The sequence below is a fragment of the Megachile rotundata genome, chromosome 5 (assembly GCF_050947335.1).
Source record: "Megachile rotundata isolate GNS110a chromosome 5, iyMegRotu1, whole genome shotgun sequence".
NCBI classification, from domain to species: Eukaryota; Metazoa; Arthropoda; class Insecta; order Hymenoptera; family Megachilidae; genus Megachile; species Megachile rotundata.
Window position 1 is genome coordinate 13827921 of NC_134987.1, and position 14060 is coordinate 13841980.

The following is a 14060-nucleotide window of genomic DNA, read 5'->3' on the forward strand; positions in this document are numbered from 1 at the left end:
CAAGTGTTAAAGATCTGAAGGCTGATGTAAAACCACATTGATCGAATTTCAGAGAAATGCGACTAAAAATGATAAGCACCACGTTAAAAGTTATGTGATTGTTTTGTGACATTGTGACAGTGTTATAAGTTAAGTGTACAACATGTCCTCATATTTTCGATGGATAAAGAGTGGAAAGAAGGATGATTACTTCGGTGCGAAACCAAGAAGTCGTTCTCTAGATTCGAAGAGCCTCGAGGCATCGGGTATACGGTTGATCGTTGAAAATGTACTTACGATTTTCTATCTTAGTTAAAACATTTCATAGTAATTATTGTCAAAGTGTAATTAATAGGTTTATTTAATATCGTGGTGTTTGCTTCTGTTGCAGAGGAGCGCAACCCAACATCAGGCACAAATAGCAGCACAGGGTAAGCGAGTAAACATGTATATTCTATATATATCATTCATATATTCGAATCGAGTGTCTGATTAATCTTAGCTATATAATTATGGGAATAATAAAGATGGCACGTACGTGTTTGAAAAGCTATTTATTTTCAGTGATTTCAGATATTATAAATATGTTTTTGGATTGTAATAACGTGTATTTGTCGGACGAAGTTTTGTGCGAATCAGTTTTGGAAAATGAGATAACTATGGAGATATGTGACCGTTTCTGATTATAAAATCATGCCAAAAAACGAGCTATATAGAACAGTCAAAATAAAATATATTAGGGAATCTGCATTCAAAAATAGACATCAGTACATTAAAATAGAATTATCATATTCACAGACGAAATTAAAAATAAATTTGAGTCTCGCGATTGAAATAAAAATTATTTTATTTCTAATTAAAAGAGCTCTTGATCAAAAATAATTTTTAATCTTCAATTTTATAAGTTTGAATTAAAAATTAGTTTTCGATTTTCAATTAGAAAACTGTAGTATTAAAAATTACTAATTAATTCTTAATTAAAAAGAATTCAATTACGAACTAGACGGTAATTGTTAATGAGCAATGAATTAGATTAAACTTAATAAAATATTTGAGTCACTACATTCATATAGCATGCATGAATAATTTATACATACAGGGAAAAAAATATTTGAAACTTCTATTTATAGTAAAACAAATAAAGAAATAATTATATATAATTATTGGTTACTGAGTATTAATAATATTCTAGTATGATTAGTTCTAATTTTGAGAAATAATTTTCGAAGAATTATAAAAACTACTACTTTCCGCCATTATTTAAAACGTCGCCATATTGGTGGGTAACTCACAATCAGTTCTGTTCTAATTACAACATAGTAATAAGTTAATAGAATTCGTAAATTCACTAAAATTAATTATAAATAATCTCTTTTAAAATCAAATTACATTTATTTCTTTATTGTAAAACAAAAAAATGTTTCGAAAACTTTTTCGCACTACTGTAATTCTACAACACTGTACCACTGTAATATTGAATGTTGTAAAATAATGTTAAATATTTTATATTTGTTACAAATTAATATGTAGATACATGCATAAATATCTTGCAAATCATTCAAGGTAAGAAAGCATTAGAAAAATCTTCTTATCTCTTGAACACGAATATTTGAAATAGTTCGTCGTTCGTCCGACAGATGCCTCATTCAAACATGGCGCGCATATTCTCAAGCGCGTACGGCACCCGATGCCGCTGGGACCTGCGCTTCAGAAGGTTTTTGTACCGCAACGCGTACAGTGGCACGTGCTTCTTTAAAATCGTCCGTTTCGAATACGTCCGATACATTTGCGATCAGTGACCGTAATCCTTCGAAACTACTTGTTATCGTGAACGTTATCTCAGTGTACCAGTTATGGATTATTCTCGACCGGCAACTACCCGCAATTAACCCGACGACGTTCGCGAATCGTTACGAAAAAAGTGTCGTACGTGCGAAATGTAACGTAACGTTGAGAGAATTCGCACGCGTTCGGCGTTCAACGTCTTTTACGTGAATCATTAGCCTATTTTTTTTCTTTTCTACTTTTTTTGTTCGCCTGTTTTTCTTGATAACATCGACGAAATCGAATGGCTTTTCAAACGGACTACGACGTGAATGTGTCACCAACGACACGAACCGCGGTCGTAAATGTAAACATCGTTGCGCGTTGCGACAGGCGTGTCGTACAGGAACCGGTACGTTTTTCTTCGCCCTTCGGACTTCGGTAGTTTTTATTCGACTGTCGATGCGACTTTCATCGGCAAATAATCGCTTCATTCGACACGAGAACCTTGTTAATGGTGCTTCTTAATTGGTGCTTCGCGAAAGTCTCGTAAATGTGCTTCGAAAAACGATCGGTATCGCCGGTGAACTTGTGAATGATAATCGTTGATCGATTAATCATTGTTGTAAGTGACAGTGACTGCTTCCGTTATGTAAAGAGTTCACGGCTTCACGTGGTGCATGGTTTTCGAAAAGTGCTACGAAACGTGAAGGAAAAAAAGAAGTAAATGAATCTCGGAGTGCGTCGCGTGATTTGAAAGTGAAAAGAGTCGAAGATCATTGCTCGTGCCCGAGGGGATCCTGCAACAGTTGGTAAGTGACGACTTTTCTATTTTCTTGTTTTATGGGGGAATTTTATGCGTATGTGCACTTGGATACAGTGTGGGATTCCTTGGGATAAGATTAAGTAGGGAGAAGAGATTTCTATTGCTCGCTTTCAATTTTGGAACGTAGTATGTAAACTCGACCATTTTTAGTCGCGTAAATCATCACGCTATTAAATCTTTAAATTTATAAATTTCCAAATCTCCGATTTCTAAACTTCCGAATCTCCAACTCCACAAATTTCCTAATTCTCTAAATTTTCAAAATTGTCAAGTTCTAAATTTAATTTAATTTGTCAATTCTAAAATTTCGAAATTTGTAAATGTGTAAACCAATAGAGGGAATTATTTCCTCATCGTTGACATTTTTCTCAAGGAAGCCCATCATGCATCACGGTGTGCATATGTAGAAAAGCGTGAACGTTTATGCAATGGGATTCTTTCTTTGTGGATTTACCTTTGAGATTACAAACGTCTTACTGCTGAACCATACGCTTATCTATGCATTATCGTACAAAGCTTAAAGTCCACGTCAAAATAAAATCGTGTGAAATGTAATATAGTATGTATCACAATTTTTGGTGAAGCGGAGCAGGTTTATCTTACGAGCGGTTGTTTGGCAAGCTTTCTTATTCAGTTATTTATTATATTAGGCTAGGAACTGCATTTATTTTTCGGTTGTTACTGTTGGAACATATCTTGAATTTTATTACAGATAATAGTTAATATAAATACAGTAAAAAATTGACTCGAATTTATTTTAAATAAAAATAGTTATTACTTCAATTTTATTAAATAGTTTCGTGGGGGAAAAAATGTAATGATCGCGAATTTAGTTGCCAATCTAACGTTAACACGAGCAATCAGGCTTCGAAGTTTCTCGAGTTCGAATCTCGGTCAATCAAATTGAATTGATCGTCTATTTTTCTTCTTACAATTAATTCTTAAGCTTTGATAATTATTTCCTCGAAATAATATCGAACATAGTGAGTTACAAAAATATTCGTATCTTCTCAAATTAATGATTTGGTCCTGCATATTATTCACTCGAAATTAATTTGGTACTAAATCTGAAAATTTTTACGATTAGTTTTTATGAATGGCCTTCTGTATCACAGATAATATTTTTGAATCTTCTCGAGCTATATTTGTTAAGCATTTTCACAATTTTTTATTGATTAGCAAGTGCTTCGAGTTCAAACATCAAAAATTAAGTCATCTTGCTAAGATTAACTCGTACGCCGTGATGTACCACTGGCCGCCATCTTGAATTTTATGCGATTAAATAATTATCGAATGAAAAGTTCTATTTGTAAGAAATTTTAAATAGAATTTGTACTACTTTTGTACTACTCATCTACTGATGATCTAAGACACAAAATTAACAATATAAATTTAAAAATTAATTGATTATATACTTGTTAATTGTTTAACGAGTAAGTTAACTCACCACTTGAAATCATATAGAAATATTTTTGCCTTTAATTGTACATACTATTCCATTTAAAGGAAAAATATTTTCTGCTATTCGTCTAAAAAAAACGAAGAATTTTCGCTGTACGTTTTCTACCATTTTATCTTTGATCAATGCAGATGCAATCATGCCATCATTTTAAAATTCTTTGCAGCTATTGTTACAACATGTTAGGTATGGGTCAGTGGTGCGATAGCGATACCCGTATTCCAAATACATCGTTTCTTTTCTCGTGTTCTCTTTTACCCGTTCTGTCACGTGTGTGGCCGTACAAGAATAAATAAGAGGCAGAGAAAAAAAGAGAACAAGTGTAAGTCTGAAGATCCTGCTGTTTTAACTGTATCCACGTATATCCGCTGATATAAAACGTTCTTTTGCATTTTGTTTACTCTTGATCAGGGATGAAGTCTGATTTAAAGGTTAAACTTGTAAATCAATCGATAAATGCAAGTCACGTGTCACTGAAACGTTAATGTTTAACTAGGAATACTGTCATTCTGCATACTTGTGTCGACGACAACATTCCACTTTTTATATTCGTTTTTTTAATACCACAAAATCGATGATTTTTATAGCTGTGTCACTTTTTTAGTAATCCGATGTATTTTTGTTCTTTATAAATTTCTCGCTTGTCAGTTGTGTTTGCATTGAAATCTCCAATTTTACCAAATCTTTATTTTCCTAGATGACAATTTCCCTAGGTTCTTTTATCCTCAATGATAATTTTCCTAGATCCTTATTGTTATGGATATCAATTTCACCAAATCTTTATTTTTCTACATGACGATTTCTCTAGGGATTTTTTTCTTCAATGATAATTTTTCTAGACCTTTATTTTTCTCAATGACAATTTTCCTAGATTCCTATTTCTCTTAATAATGATTTTCCTCGATTCCTATTTCTCTTAATGACAGTTCCCCTAGACCCCTATTTCTCTCAATGACAATTTCTCTAGACCCCTATTTCTCTCAATGACAATTCCCCTAGATTCCTATTTCTCTTAAAAATAATTTTCCTAGATCCCTATTTTCCTTAATAACAATTCCCCTTAATTCCAATTTCTGTAGATACAAATATTTTTAGTTTCTAATCTCTCTAAATCTTGATTTCCCTAGATTTTAAATTCTGTATTTCCACATATTAATTTCCCTAGATTACCATACTTATATTTCTACATCTTAATTTCCCCTGATTTCATCTTCATATTTACCTCCTACGGTTCTTACATCCCCAGTGTATAATAGTAATAAGCAAATGTTATAAAGATAAATGAAGTATGTTGAAACTTTAAGTCTCGCGGATAACGATGGTTGAACATAATGGAACAACTGAAAGAAAGAAGTTGAAGAAAGTTGCTTATAAGTTACATTAATATTTCACTGATTTCGTAAAACAGCGAGTGGAAAGTTTAAATTGGAAGATGAAACGCTCGTACTCTGAATAATTACAGTTATACCCCGCACTGCTGTATACGGCAGTTTTCGCTGCGCCATTTAACGCGTTACATTTTATCCTAGATTGCATATGTAATACAGATAGGTCATCAGATTTCGCTGCAATATATCAGTATTAATAGGTGACTTTGATAAATGGAAAATTTTCTCATATTCAAAATAGACTTCCAGAAATAGTGTTTGAAAAATTACATACTCTATGTTTATAAATATATGAATGACATTGAAGTGTGTACCAGTTCACTAAACTCGTTTTTATTAGACGAGTTCTTAAGTAAAACGCAAGTCCACTTAATTTGTGTGAGCATTTAGATAAATGGTCGACAGAAAAAGTAGCTATAAAAGGCATGTACAAGTCTTGGGTACAAATGGGTTAATTTTGCTTAGTACGTAATTCTTAAACGAGACGACAAGAAACGAGTTAAATAATAAGGGGGTTGAGTAAAATTCCCAGGAACTGAATGCACCAGTTTCAAAGTGCATATGTTCCAGAGAACAATCGCCTTGAACTACAGATGCTGATTTACCCATTGAGGGCTCAAGACTTGGCACTTTTAAGCTAAGACAAGAAACAGAAGGGAAGGGAGTCACAGGCTAGCACCGCTCTCAGATAATAGTCTGTTTGTTAGCATAAACGTAATGATGGCAGCTCGTTTTGTGAGCCGGGTCGCGTTGTACTAATGTGGTATAAGCAGGCAGCCAATAGTAGCCGCATTCCTCAATTGTGCCAAGTCCTGAGATCCCGGGACTAGTGTCCCAAGGTCAGAACAAGGTTGCACGGTAAACGGGCTCCCTTTCTAAACAGAGGGCCCTTTTCTCACGGGTTCCCTTTCTTCGTGTTTTTATCCCCCGACTGGTGTGGCGAAGATCGTAGCGCAGGAACCTGGCTCGTGATCGCGTTACCAAACATGGTTGCCAAGTAATTGGATGGAATGATCGAGGAAATTTTTGATGATATATATGCTAGGGGTAATTCTGGCAATTGGGCCAGACTGTAGGTCTGTTCCAAGTGAAACTAGAGAAAAATCGTAGAGGAAAATTTTATGTTGTTTGAGAGTTTGAATTTTATAGCTAATGTTGACTTGTATTGTAGCATTAATGTAATAATGGTACAGTAGATTTTTGTTATATTGCCGACGGAGACTGGGAATGGAAAATTATAGTTGACAATGATATACTGTGTTGATTAAAGAATTTTCTTGTGTGATATTGTGTAGAAGTGATAGAAGTAGATTTTTATACAGTAGCGATGTGATATATCGTATTGTGTATGATACGTTGTGAAGCATGTGCAATATAACGCGAGGTAAGACTACGTATAATGATACAATATGTAATGATCTAATAACGTTTTTCAATATACTACGTAACAATATACGATGCGTTGTAATATACTACGTGACAATATACTACATGTTGCAATATATTACACGTTGCAATATAGTGCAAGGCAATATACTGCGTGGTAATATAGTACTCGTTGCAATATCCTGCGCGATGATATAAACGCGTCACAGTATATGACACGTTGATACATACCGCGTTGCAATATACCGAGCGGCGATATATATTGTGTTGCAATATATGATGTAGTTATGTACAAGGAGTTGCAATAAACCATACAGAAATATGTAGTGTGTCGCAAATATATAGCGCGGTAATATATAGCGCGTTGCAATATACCGCGTGGCGATATACAAAGTATTGCAATATATGATGTGGCGATATAGGACGCGGTGCCATATATAGCGTGGTAATATGCAACGCGTTGCAATATATTATATGGCGATATAGAACGCGTTGCCATATATAGCATGGTGATATACAACGCGTTGCAATATATGATATTGCAATATAAACCGCGTTGCCATATATAGTGTGGTGATATGCAACGCGTTGCAATATATGATATTGCAATATAGAACGCGTTGCCATATATAGCATGGTGATATACAATGCGTTGCAATATATGATATTGCAATATAGAACGAATTGTCATATATAGCATGGTGATACACAACGCGTTGCAATATATGATATTGCAATATAGAACGAGTTGCCATATATAGCATGGTGATATACAACGCGTTGCAATATATAATATGACAGTATAGAAGAAGTTGCCATATATAGCGTGGTGATATACCAACGCGTTGCAATATATCGTCCAGCCATATACCATACCTTGCAATGTATAGCGCGGCGATTTTCAACACGTTGTAATATACACCATAACACTAATACGCAGTTTATTGCAATATATCGCGTGACAATATATAATGAGCTGCAACGTAAACATACAGTAATATGACGCGTGATATTACTATGCAGAACGATCAACTGTTCAGCGTTTATTTATACACGTCGAATACTATTAGTTTGTCCCATCATTCTATCTGTATCAATCATTTAATTATATTGCATATCGTCACCGATGTCCCCTATGACAGCAAGTGTGTTAATGTTGAATGTCGAGTCAATTTCATTCATTTATTCACCGTTTTGTAATGCTATGTTCAAAAGATTAAGGTAACCAGTAATTGCAATGTATCGAAGCTTCCAATCAAAACTAATCTTTTTACTAACGAAGGTTTTAAATGGTTCAAGTTGATTACGTCTCTATATTCATTTCACTTGAATGAAATCCATTTCTGTTTTACTATGAAAAAGTTGTCTGTTTTCTATGACACTCGATGTATTTATTAAAAAAAGAAGTAGACTTCAAATCAAATTTAATAGATACGTAAATCAAATGGGTTTTAACAATAATTAGATAAATGTTACGTACGATAAATCTATTTTTGTCTTGATCTAATACTTTTCGAAGTATAACAGACGCTTAGTCCCAGCTGGTTCTCGGTGAATGCGGCGTGGTGGTGCAGTCGGGTCTTCATCGGCCTTGAAAAACCGGTTTCAAGATCCACATGTCGATCGTATCGACGCTTGAAACCGGAAACGTGTTTTGGGATGAGGCGAAATGCTAAAAGGCTTGTTTATGTGGCAGGTTGTATAATGAAATCGTGGCACGTTCGCGCGTGCCTTGTTTCATTGCCACGATTTCATTTACGTTGCTTTTTAATGCACGTGTTCCACTTCATAATTAATATTTCAAAACGTTTCGTTGGTACATCAACCCATTAACAGCGACAAATTACCACATGGGTAAATTTGTGTTAAATACTTTTATAAGTTAGACAACGTTTAAACAAAAAATAATTCTGAAAACGAACGTAAAATTGCAAACAATATACACATTTGATTTAATGTGAAATCTGAAATTTAAGGTACAAATACACTATGTAATTTCATAGCTAGACGGGTAAAAACCTGACAAAATATGGCTTACTCGATAAAATGTAAGATGAAACGTTATATATAGGTCAGCTATAAACGTTTCGCTAGAACATTATTAGATTGCTATACACTGTACTTAGATTGTATATCACTGTACCTATATCACAAAAATGAATGAAGGGTTTGTGCAATCTTTTTCATCAAACTTTCAACCATGACATACTGCCATCTTCAATTGAGCTATCTGTAACCCGAATTGCAATTTAACCATGTCTCCAAACGAGAAGCTCACTATGCAACATATTTTATTTTATCACAATTTTATTTTAAATTTGTATTATCATAATTGAAAGAGATTCTAAAGATAACTGCACTCGCACATACGATGAATTTTACTCGAGTTTTTAATATATTTCAATTTGAAGTCTGGGTCTAATTATAATTTATGACGTCAAGGATTTCTGATTGCATAAAGTGTCGTTAAAATTTAAACTGTCGTTATTTGTTTTAATAATATAGATATGAATAATTATAATGAATGAATAGTAATAGTTCCTGACGCACCTGACAAATTGTCAGGTGTATATCTTAAAATACAGTAATTAACAAAAGTGGTAACTATCGGTACTTTCGAAACGAGATAAAGTAATCGATAAAGTTCGATGTAATTTGAGCGTCATTAGAAGCTTTCGAAATTGTATTAGCGTTTTATCTTGTTAGTAACATCTCGAACCTCTTACTTCGGATACATATATTTCCTAGCTACTTTCGTTTCCCTAAATTCAATTACTATTTGTTGAGAGGAATCGCACCTGTGCTGTCGTCTGCGGCTCTCAAGGTTTCTGCGTTGTGTAATACTATTGGTCGAGGCACCTGTATCGGGATCCAGGATTGAACGAAACGAAAAAAGAGTGGCCCTTCCAGTTCGTTATTGTATGCGGTTTTTCTGGAGCTTACAATGTATTACCCGATTTTTGTGGCTCGGTTTTTACATAGTAATGTTAGATTGTTCTTCGCTGAAAGAATTTAGGATTTTATATTTCGAAATATTTTGAAACATAGAAAATACATGGGATTTTTAGGTGAGATCTACGTGGATTCAGGGTTGAAATATAACTCTTCTAAAGTTCAAATATAACAAAAGATTAGAGTACTAGAGTTTGATCTTCAGTTACAGTTTATTTTTATAACGAATGCACTACAAACATTTATTGTAAGAAATTTTTAATACCTGTACATCCTTTACTTCATTGAACAATTATGATATTGATGTTTTATTAAAAAGTCTGTTTAGTTATTGAAATTTTGAACAAAAACAGAATGTAATAAATACAAGATAGGATAAAGAAGTTATTTGGAGGTTAGAGTCATATAACACAGTAGTTAGTTCTATAACTGTTCACATTTGATCACAAATTTCATTTCAACGAATATCTTCATACAAGTCAAAAAATAATTAAAAACGATAATTCAACCATCTATTATAATACTCATTCTTCTCATACTTCTCCAAAAATTTTAATAGCTAACCTCAAAGCACTTATTATTGCAAAGTAATTAAAATTTTGAAGTTTCAAATTCGAATTAAAAAAATAGATTATTTTATCTCATCATCGTACGCTATTATTACATACAATACGTATTGTCTTTCTCGCAATTTACGAATATCGTCATATTTAAACAATTTTCATTTTACATGAAAAAATCCATGTTTATTTCATCGAATATTTCTTTGTTCATGTAAATGCATTCATGATCGCTCGAATCGCTCTGTTATCGTCTAATTATACGGGAAGTTACGTCAGTGACCCAGTATTATCAGTATTCAGATGCAAGAACATCAGATACGAAGATAGGTCATTGGTGCGGTACGCTTGAGATCGTGGAATCAGGAGATGTTTCTCTGAACGTCTTCCAGAAGAAACTCTAAAAAGCGGCGCGGACTTAGCTAGAGAACGTGGTTATCATTTTAATCGATTTTCTTCCGTGGTCTCGTGCCGAGCTGTACATACGTGTATATACATATTAACAGAGTACAGTCAATAACAAATCTGGCTTCCCTAGGGAAGATATTACGTTCAATGCGATTGAATACTCACACTCTTTATTGGTTTTTGAAGAGGTTAACAATTTGAGGTACTTGAAATCTGAGGGTGTGGAAATTTGGCAGTCTATGAATATGGAAATTTTGGGATTTAGAGATTTGTGGATCAAGGTATATGGAAATTTTGGGGTTTAGGGATTTATGTGTGTGGAAATCTAGGAATTAAGGAATCTATGTGTAGGTATGGAAATTTAAGGACTTGGGAAGTTAGTTTTGAATGTAGGTATGGAATTAGGTATCATATGGTATACATATAGGTGGTATATGATATATAAGTATCATATGGTATACATATGGGTATCATACGATATACAGGTATCAATGCATACATTTGGGGATCAATGGATATAAGAATTTAGGGATTTAGGAGTTTAGGAATTCAGAGATTTGATGGTTTAGATATTTGGGAGTTTAGATTGAGGATCTGGGAAGTTTAGAGATTTTGGTGCCCTAAGGATGTGGAGAGTTAGATACTTCAGGACCTAGGATTTTGGACCTTGGGTTAGTTTCCCGTATGGAGAGTTCCCGCTATGCAAATTTAAACACTTGAGAATTTAAGTAATTTGAACTTGAGTAATTTGGGGATTTAAGAATTTGAGGACTTGTTAATTAGGGATTTAGGAATTTGTAAGTTAAGAAGTTTGGGAGTTAGGTTAAGAGACTTGGGCGTCTAGAAATTTGCAAATCCACGAATTTGAAGATATAACTACTCGGCAATATTGGTATTTGGGATGTATGGACTTCAAGGTTTAGAAGCTTAATGTCTTAGAGAATTAAGGATAGAGAAACTTCAAGGATTCTTCAGAAGATTCACAACTTCGAAAATCAGAGGATTCACAAAATTGAAAATCTTAAGTTTAAAAAGTTTAAAAATTTAACCTCTTCCCTTGGCATTTATTTATCAGATGCGTCACCCAAAACTATAACATTAAAACGAACAAAGAAAATATTCTGAGTATTTTACATTCAGGCATCCTTGATAATGCAACTAATAGTTGAACCCAAATACCAAGTAGAAGAATATGTAAAATTTGAGTAAGCTTTTAATCTGTAAGTGCGTCACATTTGAGCTGTAAGTGCGTCACGAGCGAGACTCCTCAAAGCACAGATGTACGTAGAAATTTCAAAATTTGAAAATCAGTCCAAAAGTTCGAAAATTCAAAAATAAAAATCCAAGAAATTTGGAAACTGTAAAATAGAAAAATTGTGAAGTCCACATACGTGTCCTTACCCGAAGGAGGCCTACGTTGCACCCGAGTGTACTTACGTCAAGAGCGTGACGTAACGCCGGAGACCCAGTTACGTTTTCCAGTATCAACGACCCGTAAACTTTTATAGAATACTTCCGTATCGTTCTTCTTCAATCACGCTATTTTTACCTCAGCCTTTGTTTCCTTTTCCACATTCGATGGAACGCGACCGCACCTCGCGTTCGAACCCGAATATCTGCATAATTGCACAAAGTGGCAAAGTGGTGTACCATATAGAAAATAATTTTTGCACCTGCACTAACTATACGGACATGGTATCGTTGCAAACAGTTCATTATGCATACGTTTCAGCGTTGAACAAAGAAGCCACGTTGTGCATGTACGTAGTTAGAGCCGTTGTTTTCCTAGTTTCCATTAGAGTCGTGCATTAATTAGCGATATTTTCAACGTTTTAATTGTTAAGAGTTTGTCACGTTTTTACTTCTGGTAATTTTACGAGTGGCGTAACGTAGTTTCCTTTTTTGCGAGGTTAGGGTCTAGGAGAAACTGAGGGAAGTAGAGGGGTGGGAACTAGGGGGAAGGGAACATTGGGGATGTTTAGGGAGAGGTGCTTTGAGATTTTGAAATTTTTAGGGTTTGAGAATTTAGGATTTTAGGACTTTGGAATTTTGGGAATTTTAAGATTTAGAATTTTGGAATTTTAGAATTTTTGAACCTTAGAAATGGGGTACCTTGGAATTTTGGAAATTTAGAATTTTGGAATTTTAGAATTTTTGAACCTTAGAATTTTGGAACCTTAGAAATGGGGTACCTTGGAATTTTGGAAATTTAGAATTTTGGAACCTTAGAATTTTGGAAATTTAGAATTTTGGAACCTTAGAATTTTGGTACCTTAGAATTTTGGAACCTTAGAAATGGGGTACCTTGGAATTTTGGAATTTTAGAATTTTGGAACCTTAGAATTTTGGAATTTTAAAATTGTGGAACCTGAGAATTTTTGAACTTTAGAATTTTGGAATTTTAGAATTTTTTGGAACCTTAAAATTTTGGAATTTTAGAATTGTGGAACCTTAGAATTTTGGAACCTTAGAGATGGGGTACCTTGGAATTTTGGAATTTTAGAATTCTGGGACCTTAGAATTTTGGAACCTTAGAATTTTGGAATTTTAGAATTGTGGAACCTGAGAATTTTGGAAATTTAGAATTTTGGAATTTTAGAATTTTGGAACCTTAGAATTCTGGAACCTTAGAATTTTGGTACCTTAGAATTTTGGAATTTTAGAATTTTGGAACCTTAGAATTTTGGAATTTTAGAATTGTGGAACCTGAGAATTTTGGAACTTCAAAATTTTAGAATTTTTCAATTTCTTACTTTTAAGATTATAGAATTTTGGGACTTGACAGAATTTAGGATTGTATTATTAATTTTAAAATTTCAAAATTTTGCAATGTAGTACTTTAGGATTTCAGAATCTTGAGTCTTTATGATTTTAGAATTCTATACATTTTTTTAATTTTTGAACTTTTGAACTTGTTTCAAAATATCCAAATGTTTGAACTGCAAAAACTTTGAAATATACCAACAAATAAACATTGTATCGTTACATTGTATTATTACCACACAAAATTTCATAATGTATTTCAGCATTTTCATCTATGGTTCTATTCACAAATACGGTTCTATTCACATATCCACATACGGTTCCCTCAGCACGAAAAATAAAACGGTTCGTATCGGAATTACTCAGCTGAGATATAAAGCATTCAGAATAGTCAATCGCGTTGTGCATTCTATTTATAATTGAATAAAATCATCTGAGCATAGAAGGAGAAAAAAATGAAATCGAATTCTCCTATAAATACCGCTTGATCGTAAACACGTTCTACCGTAAACATGTAATTTGCATATCATCCGTAGATAATTTATACATATCTCGATATATCAGTATTACGAATC

The 14060-nt window shown here is 33.6% G+C and overlaps 1 protein-coding gene across 2 annotated transcripts in view; it reads left to right on the forward strand.

The window, feature by feature from the left end:
• SNF4Agamma (SNF4/AMP-activated protein kinase gamma subunit) overlaps positions 1-14060 on the forward strand; it is a 157486-nt gene that overhangs the window by 68026 nt on the left and 75400 nt on the right. Inside the window, exon 7 of one of the 2 annotated variants that reach the window (XM_012292981.2) lies at positions 371-410. The exons of the other annotated variant lie outside the window; for it this stretch is intronic. Within the exon in view, the coding sequence (XP_012148371.2) occupies positions 371-410 (40 nt within the window). The remainder of the gene's footprint in view (positions 1-370; positions 411-14060) is intronic. 2 annotated transcript variants of the gene reach the window in all.